General features: G+C 45.7%; 1 protein-coding gene across 4 annotated transcripts in view; it reads right to left on the bottom strand.

Moving 5' to 3' along the window:
* The window catches only part of LOC138583172 (alpha-N-acetylgalactosaminide alpha-2,6-sialyltransferase 1-like), a 321805-nt gene that overhangs the window by 102655 nt on the left and 196175 nt on the right, over positions 1 to 22975 (bottom strand). For all 4 annotated transcript variants that reach the window (XR_011305178.1, XM_069655166.1, XM_069655167.1 and 1 more), the window contains exon 5: positions 17178 to 17316. Coding sequence is in view for 3 of the 4 variants with exons in the window: in XM_069655166.1 (XP_069511267.1) it covers positions 17178 to 17316 (139 nt within the window). In the remaining variant the exon portion in view is untranslated. The remainder of the gene's footprint in view (positions 1 to 17177; positions 17317 to 22975) is intronic.

Below are 22975 nucleotides of genomic sequence, written 5' to 3'. Positions count from 1 at the left end.
GCACTTATCGCTAGGGAAGAAATGTATTTCTTCCAGGTATCTTCAACTTGTGAGAGCTGTGAATTGCTTCACTTGATGATTAGCTCTTCTCCTGCCCACGGTATTAATGTTCTTGTGATTTATTGCCCCCCCAAATTTGATGCCAAATATTAGCGAGGATCTCATGGCTATCTTAACCAATCTCTGCACTCCTAATGTATCCACCTTACTCATGGGAGATTTAAATAGGTGGAAGGGAAACCCTGCTGACAATGAAGCGATCTCCCTTGAATTAGATTTAGAGAGCATTGATAATCCACAATAATGAATGGACACATGTTCAGGGTAACATTCTGTATTGGGTTGCCACAAGAGATATGCATGTCAACTTGATTCAGACCCTTCCTTCTGTCTGGTATGATCACTTCTCTGTGTTTTTAAAAAAAATAACTTTTCCCAAAAAATGCACTCCCACGGTGAACCCCGCTAAAAAGGTGACCCGTAGGAACATGAATAAAATTAAACAACTATCCAATCATCAAGGACTGGAAGACTCAACATTGGCTATGCCTCAATAGTGGAAAGACTGAGCTGTTGATTTTCAGATCTTACCAAGCGAGGTTAGAATTGGGGCTGATATATGCAGAATTTAATGTTGATGGACATTTTATCAAGGTCTTAGACCAGGTCAAGACTTTGGGAGTGATAGTGGACTATTTACTGGGTGCTGATTCACATGTTGCAAATGTTGTAAAAAGAAATCCTAGTACAACCTGAGGCTCCTTAGGTTGGTCAAACCACATGTTAATAATAAAAACTGTGAGACCTTGGTCAGAGCTATAATAATGGCACACATTTATGATTGCAATGCCTTGCTTGGGGGAGCCAGTAACAAATGCATACAGAAACTCCAGGTCCTTCAAAATGATGTGGTTCGTATTGTTAAAGGCGTCTTCAAAAGGGAGCATTTAACCTCGGCCAAGAGGGAACTTAATTGGCTGCCCGTTGCTTGAGAATTACCTTTAAGATTTTGACTATGACACATAAATGCCTTTATGGGTTGTACCCCAATTATCTGAAGACTTGCCATACCCAGCAAACACAGGGTAGGTCAAGCAGATCAAGCAGCACCAATCGTCTTGTCTGCCCCAGGATTAAGAGAAGCTGAGGCAAAGGCTGTTCTTTTCCGGTCATAGCCACTCTTGCATAGAATGATCTCCCAGCCGAGATGAGCATAGAGGAGAACCTGTCAATTTTTCGAAAAAGGCTTAAGACCTTTTTATTTAAATAAAGATATCTGCCTCTGCCCATTGACTGCTTTCCCCCAGAACTCTCTTTTGTGTAGCCACTTCAGGATTTTTGTTTTGTCTATTCTGGTTCGTGTCTAAGTGTTATATGTGCACCCTGATGCGATGCCTGCGGTCTCCAGCGTGTTATAAGCATAAACTAAACTAGCACAAAGTGTAAAAGCAAGGAGAAGAAGGAAAGCGGAGCAAAACCCGCAGGATTTGAGGGATGTGGGAGATCAGAATAGGAAGAGGAAGATGCAAGCAACTAAGAAGTATAGTAGAAATACTACTATGACCGCATATCAGCAGCAGGCAAATGCTAAAAAGACTTATTTACAATTGTTTGTGACATTTGGGCTCAGTGGCCTACAATAAAAACAGTTCTCCCATCCTAGAAACTTTATGATGGGTTAGCTATTTTCTTTGAGAATAAAACTGAAAAAATACTTCAGGATATTAAGAATACTCCCGTAAACACAATCACACAATCCCCACTTCCCGATGCCACTATTAACTGCCTGTGGTTCAGCACTGTAGTGTTTTCTATATTTCACCCCTTAGGAGTCTACTCTCCTCCTAACATATTATTCTTCAAGACAAGGTGCGTTCTCAGATCGAACATCTAATGAAATACAGCAACATGCTTGATTCCCTTAAAGAGCCATTACCCATTCCAGCCTAGTATAACCGTTATACGTTGCCATGCTAGCCAAAGCCCCAATACCGTTGGCATCAACTCACCCAGCAGCTTGCACCCCCATAAGTCTTAAGACGTATTGCATCCCATGTTAGAATTTTTAGAGTATGGGTTTAAATTTGTGATGCTTTTCAGTTTCCTGTTCCTATTATTGAACTGCCATATTTGGAAATAACGAATCCTCTTTCCTGCCATTTTTAGGACTTAACCAGCCTATGAATGTATTTCTAAATCATTCAGACTTGTTCAGTTGACCAGAATTTTTCACTCGATAGATTCCCGTCTCCCGAGTGTGTCCAATTCACTGGCACTAAACTAGATATATTTGGGGATGATTATGATCGCTCTCCAATTTGTGATTTGGCATTGGGTTCTTAGCAGTCTTTTTTGGAAATGAGTATTTGCTTCACATTATGCACTTTATTTGTGTTTATAATTGTATGTCATATATTTACTCTTATTCATGTATGAGCTCTAACTTATTTAATAATCATTTTAATGTTTCTAATCTAATAAAGAAATGTATTTAAATAATACTGTGTGATTCATTATGTGTTACTACTGACTTCTACAATTGTATTCACTCTGCCCTCTTGCTTCTCCACTCTTTTGACTGCTTACTCTCTGTTCTCTCCTCCTTTCCCTTCTCCCTTTTCCTATCTCCTCCCCTTACTTTCTTCTATGCAATTACTCTATCAGAATTGTCCCTGGACCTAGTATGATAGCAACCTCGTCCGTCTCCTCCCCCCTCCCCTTACTGGTTTTTTCCTCCCCAAACCCCCTCCAGCACTATCTGAAATGTCATCAGGCCTAATATGATAGTCGCTTGTTTTGTTCCTCCCCTACCTTTCTGCACCCCTCTCCCTCACCTCTTGTTTTTTTTCCGGCTCTACCAGAAATGTCGACAGGCCTAGTACGGTAGTCGCCTGTCTGTTTCCATTTCCTTCCAACTCTCCCCCTCCTTCCTTATCTATGTTTTAGCTCTTGCACTATCTGAAATGTCGTCGGGCCAAGTACGATAGTTATTTTCACATCCTTACTGTTCATGGCCTGTAAGAATGTCATTGTTTTTTCCCTTGTTCCCTCCCTTGCCTTGAAGCGCTTTGAAACACATTGGCCCTCATTACGACCCTGGCGGAAAGTAACTGACATGACCGCCATAGCGTAAATAGCGTTTCCGCCATTGCACGAAGGAGTAAAGTGCGGCTAATTCTGACCCATCCGGCACGAGCATTACGCCATGGCGGAAGTGCAAAGTCCGCGATGGCGGAAATGACCCCAAAACGCCCCTTACCGCCGTCGTACGCCACCCTAGGTGCAATTCCGCCACCCATCTTAGTGGTCACCGTAATGAGCGGTCAGCGCAAATTACGGTCACCGTAAATATACGGAAACGGAAGTAAAAACATGTGGCCGGAACGGGAAACAGCACGCCGTACACCTATAAAATCAGAATCCCAACACAACCATTAAAAATCCGACCCTGAGACACATCCCAACCCGTTAGCCACCCCAGCTAAAAAAAATAAAAATGGGAAAAGTTGCTAAAAAAGCGTGCGATCGCAAGCGGCAGGTCCACTTCTCCCATGAGGAACTCACCGTGCTCACAGAGACCCTCCAGGAGAATGCTGCCGTTGTCTTCTCGACGCAAATGACCAGGACGGCACTTGCGAACAAGAAGGCCATATGGGCCCTGGTGGCACAGCGGGTAAGTGCGGTGGGGACCGCACCCCGCAACCCACAGCAATGCAGAAAGCGATGGGACGACTTGCGGATACGCGTCCGGAGCATACTTTCTGCCAACCGAAACATTGCCACAGCTACCGGGGGAGGATCGGAATCACCCATCAAGTTGACCCCCTGGGAAGAAATCTGTGCCTCCACCAATTGGAATGGAGAGCATAAAGGGAGTCGGAGGGATGGAGAAAGGAGTGCAGACATCCGAAGAATCAGGTAGGTGGCCCAAATAAAACAATGCTAAATCCACAATGTCCAATCATGTGAAGTACCATGTGTCCCCATAGTGCAATAGAAACACATGTCCAGGAGAACGTCCACATACATTGCCATGATAGCGCCCTTTAAAAGTCAGATTAAATACATAAATAAGTAAAAATGCGAAAAACACCCTCTACATGTGCAGCATGCACACCCTAACTGCAGGCTGCAAAATAACTGCATCCTCAATCCACACAAAAATGAGACCACCTCCAGGCCCTGACCCAAATCACCCTCAGGTACCACCCCAATGCATGTGATACATTGCCATTCCAATTTCCACAGACCCATAAATAACGCTCGCCCTCCTTTACTCCACCACAGGGTCCGATTCAAACGACGAGCTTCAGGACACCCCTACCAGCACACCTGCAAAGAGGGCCAAGACCAACGGCCAAAGACCCTCCACCTCAGCTGCACGGATCAAGACACGGCAGCAGCACAAATCAAGTGGCAGCACACTGGAGGGGACTTCAACAGGCACCCCAGCAGCCAGCATGTCCACAACAGCAGCACTACAGGTCCCCCCAATGGATGCCACAGAAGGCAGTGCTTCTGGTGGCAGCAGCACCATAGGTGACACTGCTTTCATGCCAGCATGCTCCGACACAGAAAACGGTGCCGTCGATGTAGGACCCATCCATGACCTGTCACAATCCCCCTGTTTGTTTCATCCCGTACACCATGAGGAAACCATGCAGGGGCACCCACAAGACGACGACTGGCCAACCCCCACAAGGCCTGTGGCAAGGCAACATGAGGTGATCAGCCCCTCTGTGACACCACCGCAAATGGGCATGGCCCAGCAGAGGCAACAGTCCCTCGAGCAGATGATTGTGCAACAGCAGCAACTGGCCACGCTCCTCAAGGAGCATGCTGCTGAATGTGGGGGTTCTAAGGCAGCCATTGAAACATCTACTGAGACACTTAGGGCAGAAATGGAGCGAAGTACCGAGACACTAAGGGCACAAATGGAGGGAGGCACCGAGAGCCTGAGGGGACAAATGGAGAGAAGCACCGAGAGCCTGAGGGGACAAATGGAGAGAAGCACCGAGAGCCTGAGGGGGGAACTGCATGCGACGTCCAAAGACGTATGTGGTGAACTTGCCGCTGTGCGCCGTGTGCTCACTGAGCTCACACAAACCCTTAGGGACATGCATGGACGTGAGCAGGCAGAGACATCATCCGTTGCAAGTTCCGTCCAGGGCAGCCCCCAACGTAGATCTGGGAGGAACCTGCGCTCCACAGGCAGGGGTGCCCCTGATACCCGGAGAGGGGGCTTGCAATAGCGTCTGCCCACTGACAATGAGCATCTTTGGACACTGGTGTTCGGGGGGAGGTAGGAGGGTGGAGGGGGTGTGTTGGGCTTTCTTGGGTGGCGGGTCGATTGGGTGTGTAATATCATTTCACATGTGCTATACATTTCTTCATATTCATCCAATGAGATGTGTGGACATTGATCTTTGTGTACGAGGCCTTTCTTGGCGTACAGTCCACATTGTGCATGTTCCAGACACACACAGTGCCACAAGTCCCGTGTCCATGTAACAGCCACCAGGCGTGAGTGCTAGAAGCATGCATCTATGAGATTCTGACGAATTTCACGGGCCTCCTGTGCCTCGCGGACTCCTTGAGGTGCTGCCACATCCCCACCCTCATCATGACCATCCTCAGGTGCTTGCAGTTCTGCGTCAGGGGGCATGGCCACATTTCTACGTACGCACATGTTGTGTAGCATGACACATGCCATGACCATCTTTGCAACCTTCTCATGGCGGTACAGGAGTGCCCCGCCAGACCTGCTGAGGCAGCGGAAACAAGCCTTCAGTAGGCCGAATGCCTGTTCTATGACTACACGGGTACGTGAGTGGGCATGGTTGTAGTCCTCCTCATGCTGGTTCTGTGGGTTCCGGATTGGTGTAAGGAGCCATCTCTTCAGTGGATACCCGGCATCACCTGTATGTGGACAATAATGGATGTTTGTGGAATGACATTGCTACGTACGCATCCCCCCCCTTCCTGCCAGGTGATTGACGCATCACCTACCCCACATTCTCATGCATTAAATGAGACTCACCGAGTAGCCAGGATCGGTGCCCTGCGTGTCGCTCCATGTAGCGTGGTATTGTAGAGTTCCTCAAGACCATAGAATCATGGGTTGATCCTGGAAATCGGGCACAACAATGTGTAAAGATCCTGTTGGAGTCACACACCATTTGTACATTGATAGAATGATATTGTTTCCGGTTGCGGTACTGGACCTCCATGGCATGTGGGACAACCAATTCCACATGGGTGCAGTCGATGGCACCAATGCAACCCGGTATGCCGCCAAGTGCATGGAATCCCACCTTTGTGTTTGTAATCTCCTGCTCCGAGCGTGGTAAAGAGATGTAGTCGTCTGGGTGCTTCAGGAGGGCATCAAGCACTTGGAATAGTGTCCGTGAGAATAGTGGCTGTGAAATGCCATGCAAATGTCCGACTGTGTGCTGGTAGGTGCCTGTGGCCAGGAAGTGGAGTACAGACACCACCTTCAGTAGGGGTGGGATGGCGGTTGGGCTATCTATCATGCTGACAAGGTCAGCGTGTGTCATGTTGACAATGGCGGTTATGGTGTCCCGGTCCAAACGGTAGAGGGTGTGGATCTGCTCAGCAGTGAGGTTGAACGGATTAGCTCGGAGGCGTGGGATTGCGGGCTGCCTGCGTGGTGGTAGTGGCTGTGCTGGTGGGCCTTGCTGCCCCTGCCTTGCCCTCCTCCTCCTCCTCCTGCGTCTCCTCTGTGCGGCCGGTTGTTGTAGTAGTTAGTGTTCGTCTTCTTCTTGAAGTTGGAGTACTTGCAGTGCTATCAGGTCCCCCAGGCCCAACATCGCTAGTCCTGTCGGTAGCATTTTGGAGTGGGTGTGGTTGTGGGAGGGGGTTGGGTGTGCAATTTATGTGTTTTCAGGCTGTATAGCCTCCACCTGTGGTGATTCATTCCACCTGTGCCAGCTGCAATGACTTTTGGGCGAGCACGTCCCGCACACAACGCTGCAATTTGACGCATGGCATCTTGCAATTACAATCATGTATTTAATCCCGATGGCAGTGAAATATTGGTATATATGTTAATTCTGCTATGGTCCCATTGTTTCACATACTATATTTGCAGTCACGAACAAACTTGTGAAGGGTCAGTGGAATGTAGTACTCGATCAACGGTGGACCCTCATGCAGCACTGTACCGACGTTCAGTGATTGAAGCCAGTTACCATTTTCACACACAGCCGTACTACATAGATGTATTTGTGAATTCAAGCGTTCACAGATGCCTTTTCGACGTGATGTTGCAAATGAGGAATTCGAAGGACAGCGCTTTTGGTTTTCAACTAGCGGCGAGGAGACGCCCACAGGTCTGACTGGAAATATAACGTTCTATTGTTGAATGTCCTTGGGACAGGGCCCATGACGAGAATGCAATGATTGATATGAATTGAATGGGATGCGCAATAGCGTAGTGGACGATAAGGCAGGACGTTCCCAAATACATGTAACTTCACTACACAAGAAATCCGGGCAGGTGCACAGTGGATTTGGCAGACTGCATTACGCACAGACTCAATGGAAATTTCAAATGTTATGTGAGTAAATATTCAGGCGTTCTTATACCGGGATGAGGGAATGATGAATGGATGCATGGACAGATGATTTAATTGAGAGTTTGCCATGTACATGGCTTTTTGGAATCTATCCCCTTCCCCTGCGCTATGTGATGCAAAGCTGCCATAGTGGGACCATCATCTATCTGCCCTTGTTGAACCCTCCCTGTTTCGACGCGCCTTCAAACACTTGTGTCTATGCACGTTACTAATCCCATCTAATGGATTCTGTTTTAACAGACGCATGCACACAAACACTCGTTTGTAATTGTGTATTCACCTCGATTTATATCGTTATGATTCGCAAGTGATTTTTGGGTGAAATTAATCCTTTAGAGTGGGCTAGCATGCATATGGTTGTAGATTTAGTGTGTTGAATGAAGTGAGTAGTACATATGAAGTTCGGATGCCCATACTATTATTTTTTTTTTCATTTGGGTGACAGGTATCTCCTCCCCTTTTGCCGCTGCCATCTGTACGCCACTCCTGCAGATGGCTTTTACAGTCGACACCTGCAGCTTCGAGTTAATCAGTGGAGCACCATTACGATCTTATGGGACGATCGCCAATGGGCCACATGCCCTTACGCAGTACTAGTGGCTAGGAGCAACATATCTACCTTTCAGCTGGACTAGTGCCTACTTCATGGGACGGCCCTGCGGTTCTAGGCGCTTCCATGTTGCCTTTTTGAACGTAAATGTAGCCCCTGTACCATGAAGGGACAGGGCGTCACACAAGAAGAAGCTGGTCATTTATTGTGGATGCAGCCCACAGTAATGAAAATTATTTGGGAGTTTATGAGCAAATAGCTGTATGGGCTTGGTGATTTTGGTGTGCATTAAATTTATATTCAGATATTAACCGTGTAGCGTTATTCTTTGCTAGTAATGTAGCATATTCCGATTTGTGGCGCTATGTATTGTGAGATGATCTGCATTGGGTTCCGGCTTCTGAGTAGAGTTGTGTGGTACTGTACTGGCCGCGTTTGCCTACGAAGCCCAGTAAGGTCAGGGATAGGGGCTGCCATTATGACTGTTTTTATGATGTCATGCTCAGGGGCGGGGGATTAGCTTTTGTGCAACAGATGCCGGTCAGCCAGGTGGATTGGTGGAATGATGGGATTATCAGAAAATGGCTGGTCACAGGTGCCTGTGTTTGCGTGCGTTTCTTGGAGGGTGACTGAGGTCAGGTCCATTGGAATTGCTTCTGTATTCGTGCCATCTGTGCCCTACAGCTCCCATTGGCCCCTCTTCAGATGAGCCTGGCTGCACACTCACTCTGCCAACTTGTGTGGTACATGCTTATGCTGATGGTTGGTTTGTCTACTGGCAAGAGTACAGGGCTGGTGCAGTCTCCCTCAGGATACTGCTTTGAATGTTGATTTACACTGGTGGCAAGCGATGGGGGTCTATTGTTGTTTTGTCTCATGGTATATTTCTGTTCATTTTGGTGTACTTGTACCTTCAAATGCCTGTGCTGCATCAGTACGGCAATGGTGACATGCCAAATATGGATGGCCACTCACAAGGCACTTGGAGCCCCTGCATGCATTTGTTCGTTGGCATGCATGGGTGACTTGTACATTTCACTGGTTGCATAGTGTGACTACATTGCGCCTACGAGGAGTTGTGCAATGTGGGCAGGGAGTGGAGTACAGGCACTCAGTAGGGCCATTTACGGTTGGTTCGCGATGCCGTAATTCTCACCATGGCGGAATGGTACTTTCCGCCATGCTTGATGGCGTTAAGTAAATGTCCGCTAGGGTCAGAATTCGCGTACCGTTGCGCCATGGCGGTAATTACGGTTTTACAAGGCGCGCGTGCGCGTACTTGGTGCAGTTAGCGTTGGCGTTCACTACGGTGTCGCTAATGGCATCGTTCTTTACGGTGACGGGTCATAATCGCAACGGGCGGTATTCGATGGCGGTATTACATTTACGCCATCGTTTTTCGAATTCCGCCAGGGTCGTAATGAGGCCCATTGTGTATAGGCGCTATATAAATAAACTATCATATCATATCATATCATGTGCAGTGATCTAAGGGGTTGATTGAGGGTCCGTTCCTGACTCCGCTGGTGGGATTGTGCTCCTTTCAGTGTACTTGCTTGTATATCAGCTGGCTTGATTCTTGTGCTTTGTTGCCCTCATAAGTCTTGGGCATATATCCTACTAGCTACCCTCATGCAGGATACCACTTCCTCCAATGCACTGTGTGTGCAGAACCTACTTGTCACCACGCTACCCCTATCTTACTGCTCGAACCAGCCGAGGTCTACCGAACTCAGACCCCCTAACTCCAACTGCCCCTCCATTACTACCAATGGTTTATAACTAATCTGCATACCATCACCTTCTTTGTACTTATAACAGATTGTAACTCAGCATGGCTCACATACACGACATTGCCGGAATCGCGATGAACTTTTGCAGACTGTATTACTTGAACCGCTGTTACTTTGGGTCATTGCATTTCCAGAATCGCGTTGAACTTTTGCAGACTGTACTACTTGAACCAATTTTTCGCTCATTGTACTATTTTACATTTGGTCATTTCAGGCCCATTGCTTTGCAAGAACTGCCTCTAACCTTGACCACTGTACATCCTCTGCTCACCTAAGTTCCATACTGTACCCCTGAACAACTCTGCTCAGTCTTGGCATGTACCAACTAGTATGATAACGAACATTAGCATATGCACTATCACTCACTTGCACATGTTACTTGCTGTCACACCTACTACACATTAGTGTCAAAACAGCATGATATCCACAACACCTACATAGCCTCCCACCTAGGACCACATACCATACTCAGAAGAGTTTTTTTTTATATGTAACCACAATCACCTATATGTACTCATACAGCCAGGACCTGCATAGTACTTTAATGTACAGACATCCTAGGACTAACCAGACTATAGGCCATGTCACTGCGCTCCTCCCATTTGATTAAACCCTCCTCCTTCCCACCTGTCCTTCAAATGCATATAAACACCACGTCGCACTTACCAGACTCCACTGTCAATAATACACCTCCTCTCACGCCTTCCCAATGGATACACAAATTTGCCACCCAGCTCACCCCTAATATACCATGCCCTCTCAGATTAAGAAACACTAGATTTATGTCAAGAGGCACCCATAGCCCATCTACGGAGACTTCCCTCCACAAGAAAAATGATGACAAAAATGCCAATCAGATCCACAAGCCACCTAAAAATATTGTTCAGGCCCATAAACGTAGAAATATATCGCATTACCATCAATCCACCAACAAAACTACTAATGCCTATATTGACCATAACTCGCAGGCGCATAATAAAAAATTGCCAGCCACTTTTCACACTCAGATTAAAAGTCTAGCCACCAACTCTCAAGTGTGCTCTTATTAATGCTAGATCGATTACAGCCCATGCATTAGATATCGCTGAGTTGATACTTACCAACAAACTAGATATACTAGCCGTTTCGGAAAACATGGCTGCCTACAGCAGCAGGTCCAACTCTATCACTAGCAATCCCAGATGATAATATGATACTAAGAAGAGCCAGAGAGAACGCAAGAGGAGGAGGAGTAGCGCTTATCGCCAAGAAACAATTGGGTATAAGGAATACAGTTACCCACCTTACATTCTCTTCAGGGAAACTCCTATATCTGAAACTTCCTCTCAAAACTAAATCAACCTTAACCATACACCTCCTATATAGACCACCAGGACCAGTTGCTTCCCTGGACAAAGAAATTACTCAACTCCTTACCCATAACTTCAACCAGGCTCCAAAAATGATACTTCTAGGTGACCTGAACTTAGGGCTTAATGATCCGAAAGATAATAATGCTCTTGTCGTGGGCAACACGATATCAGAACTATGCTTCCTTAATCGTGTCACAAACCTACCCACGATAGTAGACCTCAATTGTAATACTAAGATCCTAACAAACACTCTTTGCGCATGGTCAGATCAACACATGATCACTTTCACCATCCAAGGTCAACCCAGCTTGCACCATGAATGCACAATGGCTTCTCCAGCTCTCACTGGGAATAAACAAAGTATCACCAAAGAAAAGATGCTGCCGTTACTCAACCCGATCATCCACAACGCTACCTCGGACCTACTTACACCCACAGACATAGTGGATTTATACAATCAAACCTTCTCCCAAGCCATAGATAAAGTTGCTCCTCTTAAAACAACTTGCTCATTTCAAAAAATGATTCACCTCTAACCTAAAAAAACTCTATAAGATCAAGAGAACAGCAGAAACGACATGGAAGAAGCTTCCATCCTCACTAAATAAAGAGAAATTTGTCATAGCTTCTAACAAATACCAAAACACTGTACTCCATACCAAAAGTGACATCTAAAATGCCAGGATGAGTAATGCCAAATCAGGAACAAAAGAATTATTTTCAATTCTAAGAGAAGTAGAAACTCCAGTGACCCCTCCAGATCACTGTACTAAAGACTCAGAGTGGTGTACTAATATCCAAAAAGCACTACTGGACAAAATCTTGCTCCTTCAAACCAAAATTGACGCTAAAAAGAATAGCCTCCCCCCTACCTCCCCACTCCTGAAACATCCAGAATCTACGATTAATCATCCCCCCTTCCAATTTTCACCTATATCAGTGACTGAAGTCACTAGAATTATTGAACGTATTAAACTTTGCAGATGTCAGGGAGACACATGTCCTGCCTCACTTATCAAAGATATTAAAGAAGACCTTGACCCTTTCATCACCACATTTATCAATGCCTCCTTCAAAAATTGCACAGTACCCAACAATCTTAGGGCTGCCTGGGTTCGCTCGCTCATCAAGAAAACCACACTAGACCCAAACATACCTAGAAACTACTGACCCATAACCACAGTACCCTTCCTGCTGAACATTTTGGATAGAGCAGTTTACCTGCAAATCCAAAATTATCTTGAATTCAACAATCTACTAGGCCTACGGCAATCAGGCTTTAGACCAGGTCATGGCACAGAAACCGCACTCATTGACCTAAAAAACCAAATCGATGAGTTAAAGGATAAAGGTAACCTAGCCCTCCTTCTCCTTCTGGATTTATCAGCTGCCTTTTAACCTGGTCAACCGTGACACACTATGTAAACATCTTACCACAGCGGCTCATTTCTCCTCCACAGCAACAACATGGATCAAATGCTTCCTCTATAATAGAACCATGGAAGTCTTGTCCCAACCGCCATGGCAGACCCAGCACCAGTCCTCTGTGGAGTCCCACAAGGATCCTGCGACTTGCCTACTTTGTATAACATTTTTACAAAGCCACTATTTCACTGTCTCAACAGTTTGATGGGTCATCTACATTAACTATGCAGATGACACCCAAATACCCAAATACTCACCCCCCTTACAGGATGTTACGAATCAGACTCCATACTCCTCAACAATATATTTCAGGTCATCCAGGCCTGGATGGCCCTACACGTACTTTGTCTCCATGACGAAAAAACAGAGGTACTACATATTGGAACACAAAATCGCCTAAATAAACTGCCAGAGCAATTCAAATCCTTCCTCATTGACAATACTCTCATTAATGTCTCTAAAAATGTTAAAACCCTGTGCATCTTCCTGGATGCAACACTATCTCTCAATAAACAAATCAATTCCAGAGCCTCATCAGTCGCGTATGCAGCTAAACTCATCACAGCCTGCAGGCCCTTTCTCTCCCCTACCAGCTGTATCTCTCTGGCTAGAGACTTGATACTTTCAAGATTTGATTACTGCAATGCCTTATACATCGGTACTAGCTGTTATAACCTCAACAAATTACAAGTCTACAGAATAACACCTTAAGAGCGGCGCTCAGCATCCCCAAAGCCAATCACATCACCAACACGAGACACATGGTTCACTGGCTATCAATTAAAAACAGAATAGCCTTTAAAACATTATCTCTAACACACAAATGTCGGCTGGCTGACAAAGCCCCTACATATTTAAACTGCAAATTCACCAAGGCCCAATCAACTAGACCCTCTAGAACTGCCCATGTAAATCATCAACAAATACCCAGATACAAGCTAGAAAGAACAATAGAAATGAGTCTTTCTACAGGACCTTTAGGAAAATACTCAAATCCTGGCTATTTCGGGCATGTATAGTTTGTGATCCCAGCACTAGAGTAGCACCACAAATGTACCACTTTCATCCTCCTGTCTAATCAACACCTTTGCCTGGCTCTCATGCCTATTCTCCCTAGATCACTACTGTAATTAAAGTGTAACATTATTATAAATATTGTACTGCTGTAAAGATTTGATCAAGTTATCTTGATACTGACTGTCATTGCAAGGATATCAAGTAAATACTATATTAAACCTGTACTGTCTATGATATTATGTAAACCGGTGCCCAGACACCTTTGGGTTAGGAGCTCTATATAAATAAACAAATACAAATACAAATAAACTGGGTGGGATTATAAAAAAAATAGTCAAGTGCAGTAAATTGTCTTCAAGAGTTTAACATTGAACGACAATGTTGGAAAATTAATCAGAGGAATTGTAAATGTACTACTTGATTCCAGGAACGTTCTGAATAAGGTAAAAACTAAGCTGGTGACCCCCTTATTAAAAAAAAAATCCGAAGGGGCTACATTTTTGTACATTTTCATCCAATTAAAAATTAATAAAGTTTTGAACCCAAGAAAGGCAGGCTTTAAAGCGCTATGTAGACTAAGTTAGTGGTTACCACCATTTTGTGCGATTTACATCTGCGGGTAGACCATGGGATCCCAGGTGCTCTTGTGCTCCTAGGTCTGTCGGCAGAACTTGACATAGTTTCCGATGCAATCTTAGTAAGAAGCCTGGAAGAAATAACTAGCGAGGAAAAGCCTTGGTGTGTCTGGATTTCTTTCTGACTGGGGGTCATCAGAGGATCTCACTTCCACCTCTCCAGTTGAACATGGAGTATTGCAGGGATTGACTCAGCCACCACTGCCTTTTAAAATGTTTTAGTCCTCTTTATAATCTAATTAAAAGTAGCTTTGAGGTATTGGTGTACAATTACACTGATTGTGTGTATCTCATTCTTGAAGTAGAGGTGACAGACTTGAAAGAGACCACTACCTTTTCTGTCTATTAAACATCCATAAATGGGTGAAGACCAATCACCTAAAAACGAATCCAACAATGACAGAAATCACAGTGATTGGTAAACCAATAGATGGATGGTCATGCAATCTCTGGCCTTATTGGGCAATGTCTCTCAATTCCGGCCATGTTTAAGAACTTGGGAGCACCTGTGGACAGCAAGCAGACCATGAAACCACACATATATGGGCTGTTGTGAAGACAACTTTCTTCACCTCACAACCCCTAAATAGAATCTTCCAACGTTTCAAGTCAAAATGTCTCTTGCCTTGTCCTTACTGGACTAATCAAATAACACATATCTTAAACTGCCTAAATAGCCCATAAATAGTCTACACAGGGTGCACAAGGTGGCAGCCCGGCTATTGATGAAAGATAGTCGCCATGTTACACCTGTCCTGCAGGCCCTTCTTTAGTTGCCCATGGTTTAACGTATGCAGAGTCTGGCAAGATGAAGTACTGTGTTGACCCTTATGTTATGGAGTAATATGCGTAGCCATACGCATGCGCAGGCCTGGTTCTGGCTCGCGCATGTGCAGACAATAAATGGAAAGCCCGTGCGAGGCAGTTGCCGCCGGGACCCCGAAGTGTTAAGACGTGTCGGTGTGTCTTTGTATACAGGTGCGTGGGTATGCTACGGGCGGCCTGGGGCCCAATTAAGATCTAACATTGGTGACAAGGAAGGCCCTGGGTGGGGGGAGAGTTCCTGCATACCACAGGATACCTTTTATGATGCCCACTAGACGCTGATCCCTACACTTCGTACTGCAATTTGCGATCAGCATCCCTGTTTCTCCACACCGTCCTGAAAACTAAACTGGGTCGAACTGGAGATAGCTCGTTCTATGTGGAATTCTCTTCCTATTACACTCAGTGATATAGAGGACCACCTACTCAAGGCTCTTAAGACATACATATGCTCTCATTAAAGCACTTCCGGGCACTGGTTAGTCAGGTAATTATCTAAGCATGTTCTTTTAATGAAGCCATTTCGGTTGTATCAATGTACATTACATGACAAAACATTACATAACATAAATCCCCTTAGAAATTAAACTATCATTAGAAGCTCTTGTTAGCACTTTGGAGTTTCCAGACTTCCAACATTTTTTGCCTGCAAATGATTCCCTTGTTACCCTCTCTTCCCCTTTCCCTTTCTCTTACTGATTTACCATCCCCCACTCCTGTCTTTCCCTAAACCCCACCGTTCCCAGCCTGCCCCAAGTATCCTGAAGCTAAGGTTTTATTTGTATGACCGGCACATTACAAATGATCCACAAAGGTTTTTAGAAAAGCTCCTGAATAACTTGCCTACTCAGAAGGTGGTTTTCCCATACTATTTCCAACAACTATATCATGTTAAAGTCTATTCCTTTTAAGGTATCACACTTAATGACTTTAGACATTGATTTACTGACTCTTAGGCCATCATTAATTGTTTGCCGGTCCGGAATAAATGCTGGTAATTCCGGCACCAACCTTTAATCCGAATCGGCAAAACACAAGTCTGCCGATGGGGGCCACGGATCTCCCAGCAGGCCTGACCTACTGATAGATCAGGGCCCTACCGGCAGATAAATGCCTGAAGCACCGGTGTTCCCGGTGCCAGTGATTCAAGCAATACCATCCCATGGAGTCCTATGGGACACCATGGGAATGGGAATTTACTGTTACTCCGCTGACCGTACCATCCTGGTAATACCACGATATCGGGTGGCGGTAAGGCTGGATTGCCAATATCCTGCTGGAATTACTGGTGAGTTACTAGCAAACCTGTAATGAGCCTCCTGGAGTCTTGGCACTATATAAATGTGCTCACTATTTAAGTCTGGTTTTACCTCTCAAATATATATAATTTACAAGACCTCATCTGGCATAGTTTCTTAAAGTATTAAACTGAAATGAAATGAAGAGGATTTCATAAAATAACAAGAACACAAAACGGATATCATTTATGCCATGATGTGATTGGTGGAAAGGTGTCAGTGCTGCCCCAACCTATATGTGTGTTCTTGTGGAGACCGATTTTGAGAACTTCAGCACATTCAAACAGACACTCTGAATCCCTATGCCTCAACAAAATTAAATGTTCTTAATTCCTCCAGAGCCCTTCTCCACCTCTTGGTTTACACTCCTAAAATCAGCCTGCACAAAAAGTGTTGGAAACCATCTTTGATGGCATCTTAAAGCTGCTGAGCCCTTCAAGCCCTCGTAACCTCCAACCAACCTAACAGTGCCACCCACGCCTTGCCCTTCGTTTGGCTTGCCTGTTGCAATTCATTATTCAAAGGAATCTGTTACATTGGCCTAGAGCCATTTCCAAATGCTGCCACAAGATGTATGGGTGGCCAGAAATGCTCGGTCCATTTTGCACACATGCCGCACGAGTGTCAATGGTTCCCGATCTGCTCCTTGGCCGAATACAACCACTTGTGCATTCAGTACCGTACCTGCAACTGTGGGATCTTTCGGAAGCCATCCGGTCCATAACTGATCAAGGAATTCATCATGGTGTTGGTGGAGAAGACGTAGAAGGAGGTGTGGTTGCCAACATCTTCTTCATAGCCTTGTAAAATGGCTCCGTTCACTCTGCAAAAGAAAAGAGGGACGTCTATCAGCTCAGAACACAATGTAAGCGGAATCGGGTGGTGGGAGGGAACGAGGATTAAAACAGAAAGAATGTGAGAGAGTAAACATTAAAGAAGGGAATAAACTTAAAGGAAGAGAAGAGGACAGTGCAACTAAAGAAATACATGGAGCTGAATGTATCGATTTATAGTTTGGCACAGCGGTAAAGCACAACATACCTTGCGCAACCTCCATAACCTTCTTGTTACTTGTAAGATCATAAAATGGCGAATACAGCTCACACTCTTGCTCTAGTGCAGTACCGATCATTTACTATGTGTAATGCAGGAGATTTAGTTTGTATGAGGTGGTAGAGAGCGTTGTGTACAGGTTACGTTATGCTCATCCATTTTACAGTGTCATGGCCGTTCACATGGACACTAGGCGCCTAAAGGTCTAACATGAGAAAGAATGAATTTGCAAAAAAGATTTCGATTAAAAGGGAGACAGTAGAGAGCCAAAGAGAAAGAAATAATGGAAGGAGGAAATAAGGGAAAGAGGAAAACATGGAAGAATGGAAAAGACGATGTTTGGGAAGACTGGAGAAAGGAGGAAAGATCAACACACTCAGAAACGTTACAGCCAATGAGGACACAAAGGGCCAAAAATGACTAACTGTAGCATGTCAGTTTTACTGATACAGAATAACTGATGTCATGAGAAATCGAATTATCTAAATTTCCTGGTTTGTATATTTCTGGAATATTAAATTCGGTCGACACGTATGTAACCAGTCCATGGCAAGCAAATTGAAATGGATTCATTTTCAAAAGTTGTATTTAAGAGTGATTCTATAAAACAGAGAGCAAAGGTAGGCAAGCAAAATCAACAAGCAGTGTTTTAAAAGTAGGCTGCCAGGTTGAGCAAAGATGCTGTATTCTGCCTATCATAATGTTGGGTGCAGGTGCTTGGAATGTGCAGCGTCATTTGGTGAGTGTTCTACAGAGTGTCAGTTAGAGGTTAGCTCGCTGGGGTTCTGCATGCTAGCGGTTATACCTATGTACTTTGCTAACAATACTACCTGGCAATAAAGGCACCTACATATAATTGTGGTCCAGGCGTGGTACTTGTATGGCTGGGAAGGACCCTACTACATTTGGCGACGAGCTGGAGCTGTTAAGATGTGAGGGGGAGCAGCCTGCATGACCACTGTCCCCCATAGGACCATCTATCCAGCCCAGCCCAGCCAGCATGACCGGCAAGGGGGAAACTTTCAGCAGCTCTGGGAGACCTCTGTGTCTATCCATCATCTGGGTGCCAGCAGGTGGTCTCTGGCGACACACTTGCCGGGTGGAGTGAGTGGTGCTCTGAGCGGTGGTTGGCAGGATGAGTGGGCAATCTGGAGGCATCAGCCGAACAGCCGGAGTTCAAAGGTGCGGGGAGCCCCAGACAACTGCTGCAGTAACTTCTTGGCCAGGCAGAGGCAGATCCGTTGGGAAGGGTGGGCCAGCCATAATGGCTCACAGTGTTTCAGGTACCGGTGGCAGCTTGGAGGCACGGGACCAGGCAGGTGCAAGTGTTGGTGGCTGCAACAGTGTCCCAGCGATCCGGGAGGTGGCGGACAGGTCCATATGTCTGGGGCACTGGTGGTACTGGGCATGCACACAGCAGTGGTTGGGCCGGTGGTGGTTGTGGCCTGATCGCCTGCTTCTGGGGAATTATGGAATCAGTGGTAAAGAGGGGAGGAGGAGTAACTGTGCCATCATATGCTGGCGTTCTAACGGCAGACGCGCAGTTGACGGACTACATTCTGGAATGGTTTGCCAGCGCTCCTGGCTGCATCCAAGCTCCGTTAGCAGAGGCTGGTCTAGTGTTGTTGGGGTCCATGTCCGTGCAGTTCAAGGACTGGGTGCGCAACCCTGTTAAGCGTGACTTTGCAGGAGAGGTCGTGATCGGGCATCGCAAGAAGGCTTGTGTGGGGGCAGCTAGCTGTGATGTTTGCAATTCGTTTTAAGGAAGCGGAACATTCTCTTACGGTGTGTTATTCCATGTTGTTTGTATGATTGTTGGTGGTCTCATGTTAGTGCAGGTTTTATATTGGCTCCCGGGGTGGAGGGGGTAAGTGCTAGGTTGCTGAGGGCTGTATTTCTCCCTGTTTGGTTTTGGTATGACTGGGTTCATTATTACACCTGGGATTTTGGTAATCCAGGTTTGGGTGGTGGTTGGTTTGGGGTTATGCAGAAATTGGTCATTTATTGTCTTTCTAGTTTTGTCTCTTGCCAGGTGCAGTGAGGCGCTGCAGGATGTTATGTGTTGCAGGGTACCTACCTTCCAGTGAGCTGCTGTGGGATGTATGTGTGCAGTGAGGTGCTGCAGAGTTTAGGGGGTTAGGATCCCTTTTGTTTCAGTATGTTGTGCAGTGAGGTGCTGCAACTTCAGATGTGGTGCAATGAGGTGCTGTGGGTTTTTGTGTAATGATCTCCTTCAATGGGTGTCAAGGTGCAGGAATCATGCAGGGTGTCATTTTTTGTAGCGGGTTTGTCTTGGGGCACAACACAAGGCTATGTTCTGTTCCTAGTATGTCAGGCGGGTCATGTATTTGGTTCTATTGTGCGCATGGTTTGGAATGCTGTGTGTTTGCCATGAGTTCTGTGCTCTAGGTGGATGCTGGGTGTTGCTTAGTTTCCTTGAGTGTATGGTCGGTGGCCTCATTCTGTAGGTGAGGATGTTGACTGCGTTGGTGGTGGCCATTGCAGGTGTGTTGGAATGTGGGTCTAAGTGAGTCAGTATTTGTTTTTTACACATTATTTGGTACTGGTGGTTCACATTCTGGTTGGAGAAGTTTTGTGTGTAGTCATCTGGTTGTGGTAGTGAGGCGTTTCAGGATTCAAGTTTTGCCTGATTTGTTTTACCTCTGGGATTATGTTTCAGTTTCCAAGTTTTACCTGATTTGTTTTCCCTATGGGGTTCTGCATTGCCAGTTGTTGGTACGGTTCTGGAAATGGCTGTTTATTGTTGGTCTAGTTGTGGTGTTACGCTGACAGGTTTGTGGTTGTTTTAGTTGCTGCTCAAGGAAGAGTGTTTGGTTCATACCTGTGCATGGCAGGCCTGGACTCTGGGATGGTAGTCTGGAGTTAGAGGAGTTCAGCTTTGTCAGTTGGTCTGGTGTGTAGGCTGCTTCATTGCTTGGGGGAGAACAAGTCTGTTGGGCGGTTTAGGACTCTAGGGTGGCAGCCTCGAGTGCAAGGAGTTTAGTTGTTTCTTTGATGGTTTTAATTCTGTCTGTTTATGTGACAGATATGGCAGTCCTTTACTTACTTCTGTTGTGTATTGTTAGTATGATAAGGAGCAGTGTAGATTGATGCTTATGGTGGTTTTCTTGGTTATTGTCCACAGGTTTTTTTGTCCAGGTGTTTGGGAACATTGCCCAGTTTCAGTGGAGTTTTGGTGATTTTTGTTTAAGTGCTCTTGTTTACTTTTCACTGCCCATGAATTGTTTCTTGGAGATATGGCAGGTCATTGTGTTTGACAGTGTGTTTGCTACTTGTGGTTTGGTAGAGGCTCTCAGGTTGGTTATGGTCATTTTCCATGTGCATTTCTGAATGTGTACCTGAGGGGAATATGTTGTATTCTGCCTGTCAGAATGTTGGGAGCAGGTGCCTGGAATGTGGAGCTTTAGGCCTGGGTGAGTTCTACAGAGTTGCAGTTAGAGCTGAGCTGGCTGGGGTGCTGGATGCCAGTCGTCCTACCTATTTTCTTTTGCTAACCGTACTACCTGGCAATAAAGGCACTTACCTAGGATTGTAGTCCAGGCGTGGTACTTGTCAAGTCGGGGAGGACCCTACTACACAAAGAAGGCTTCCTGTACCACCCCTGTAATCTGCTCCCTTTGTTTGACCCCAGTGGGCAGTGTACCTTTATTCTTTAGAAAAACAAAGGTAAGCGAGCTGGAGATACGAAGTAAAGAGTCAGCCTTATTCCAACATTTGACAACAGAACTAAAGGAAAGTAGCCAAAATATGTGTCTGATAACAATGGGATTGGCCAGGGGATTGTACAAGGAAATTACAAAAAGAAAACTGTGTAATTGGATCTCTGTGCACCCCCTAAAGTGCTTTTTGCTTGATGAAGGAGGTTAGGAAATGTGTAGCGAAGCAGGTGACACTTTCTCAATTTGCTCTATAAGTCCCAAAGCACTAGGTCCCCTTGCACCATGCGGGCCGGGTACATATTCCTCCCCACTCAAGACAGCCCTAGGTTTAAGTTGATTTTTCACTGCAGTTTCTTATCCTCAGAGAACTAGAAACTCCTGTCCCACCACCAGAGAGTTGTAACAAAGAAGCAGAATGGTGCATGAACATTCAAAATGCCCTCCAAAGCAGAATCAGCCACCTCCAATCTACCATCAAAGCCAAAAAAAAGCCTAGTCAAACTACACAAACCCCCACCCCCCTCTGCCACCACCACCAGCCTCAAGGAGTTTGCTCAGTTTAAATTCACTGAGGTCTCCATTCCAGAAGTTCTAAAGATCAGCTTAAAACCCTCTAGATGCCAAGTTGACCCATGCCCACCCAAAGTCATCAAAGACTGCGCACCCAAACTCACTCCTTTCATCACCAATCTCATCAATGCCTCATTCAAAAGCATGGGTACTACTCCTATTAAAAAAAACACTCTGGACCCCAACACACCCTCAAACTACCGCCCTATAATGACGGTAACCTTTCTACTGAAAATTCTGGATCGGGAAGCATACCTGCAAATTCAGACTTATCTGGAAACCAATAACATCCTGAGATTACGTCAGTCCGGTTTCTGCCCAAGACACAGGACAAATACAGCATTACTGGTTTTAAAAATCCAAATGGACAATCTGAGGGATAATGGGAAACTAGCTGTGCTTCTTCTCTTAGACCTCTTAGCTGCGTTTGATCTGGTGGACCACAATATTTGATGGGCGCACCTAACATCAGCAGCTAATTTCTCCCCGAATGCCACACTCTGGATTCCTTCCTTCCTCAGTAACAGAACGATGAAAGTCTTCTCCCCCAAAGCCGAAGAACCCCCCACCACAGTCACCTGTGGAGTGCCACAAGGTTCCTGTGTGGCCCCCACCTTGTTCAACTTATTCACAAAGCCACTCTTTCACCACCTCCACGACCTGGGTGTCATGTACACAAACTACGCAGATAATAACCAAGTCCTCATACCCATCTCAGGAGACCATGACACTGACACGGCCACCCTCAATGCCATATACAGATCTATCCAGGGCTGGATGGCGCAACACAGGCTTTGCTTAAATGATGATAAGACCAAGATGCTTATCATCGGCTCTCAACTTAAAATCGCCAAACGTAATTAACTCTTCAAGTCTTTCATCATTGATGGACACACCATTAAAGTCAGCAATGAGGTAAAAACGTTGGGTTTCCACCTAGACTCCGCTCTCAATCTCAACAAACAAGTAAATACCACCTCCTCAGCCACTGCATGCACGTGCAGACTCATTAGCGCCTGCAGAAAATTCCTCACACCAGATAGCTGTCTTACTCTAGCCAGAACCCTAGCCCGTACACGCCTCAACTACTGCAATGTACTTTACTCCGGGACGAAGCTACTGAATATCCGAAAGCTACAGATCTTACAAAATAATGCACTCAGGGCTGCACTCAACATC

Source organism: Ambystoma mexicanum, chromosome 3q (genome assembly GCF_040938575.1).
Source record: "Ambystoma mexicanum isolate Mex_15411 chromosome 3q, UKY_AmexF1_1, whole genome shotgun sequence".
In the NCBI taxonomy this organism is placed as follows: Eukaryota; Metazoa; Chordata; class Amphibia; order Caudata; family Ambystomatidae; genus Ambystoma; species Ambystoma mexicanum.
Note: the sequence above shows the minus strand (reverse complement) of the source record. Positions and strands in the feature narration are given on the sequence as shown.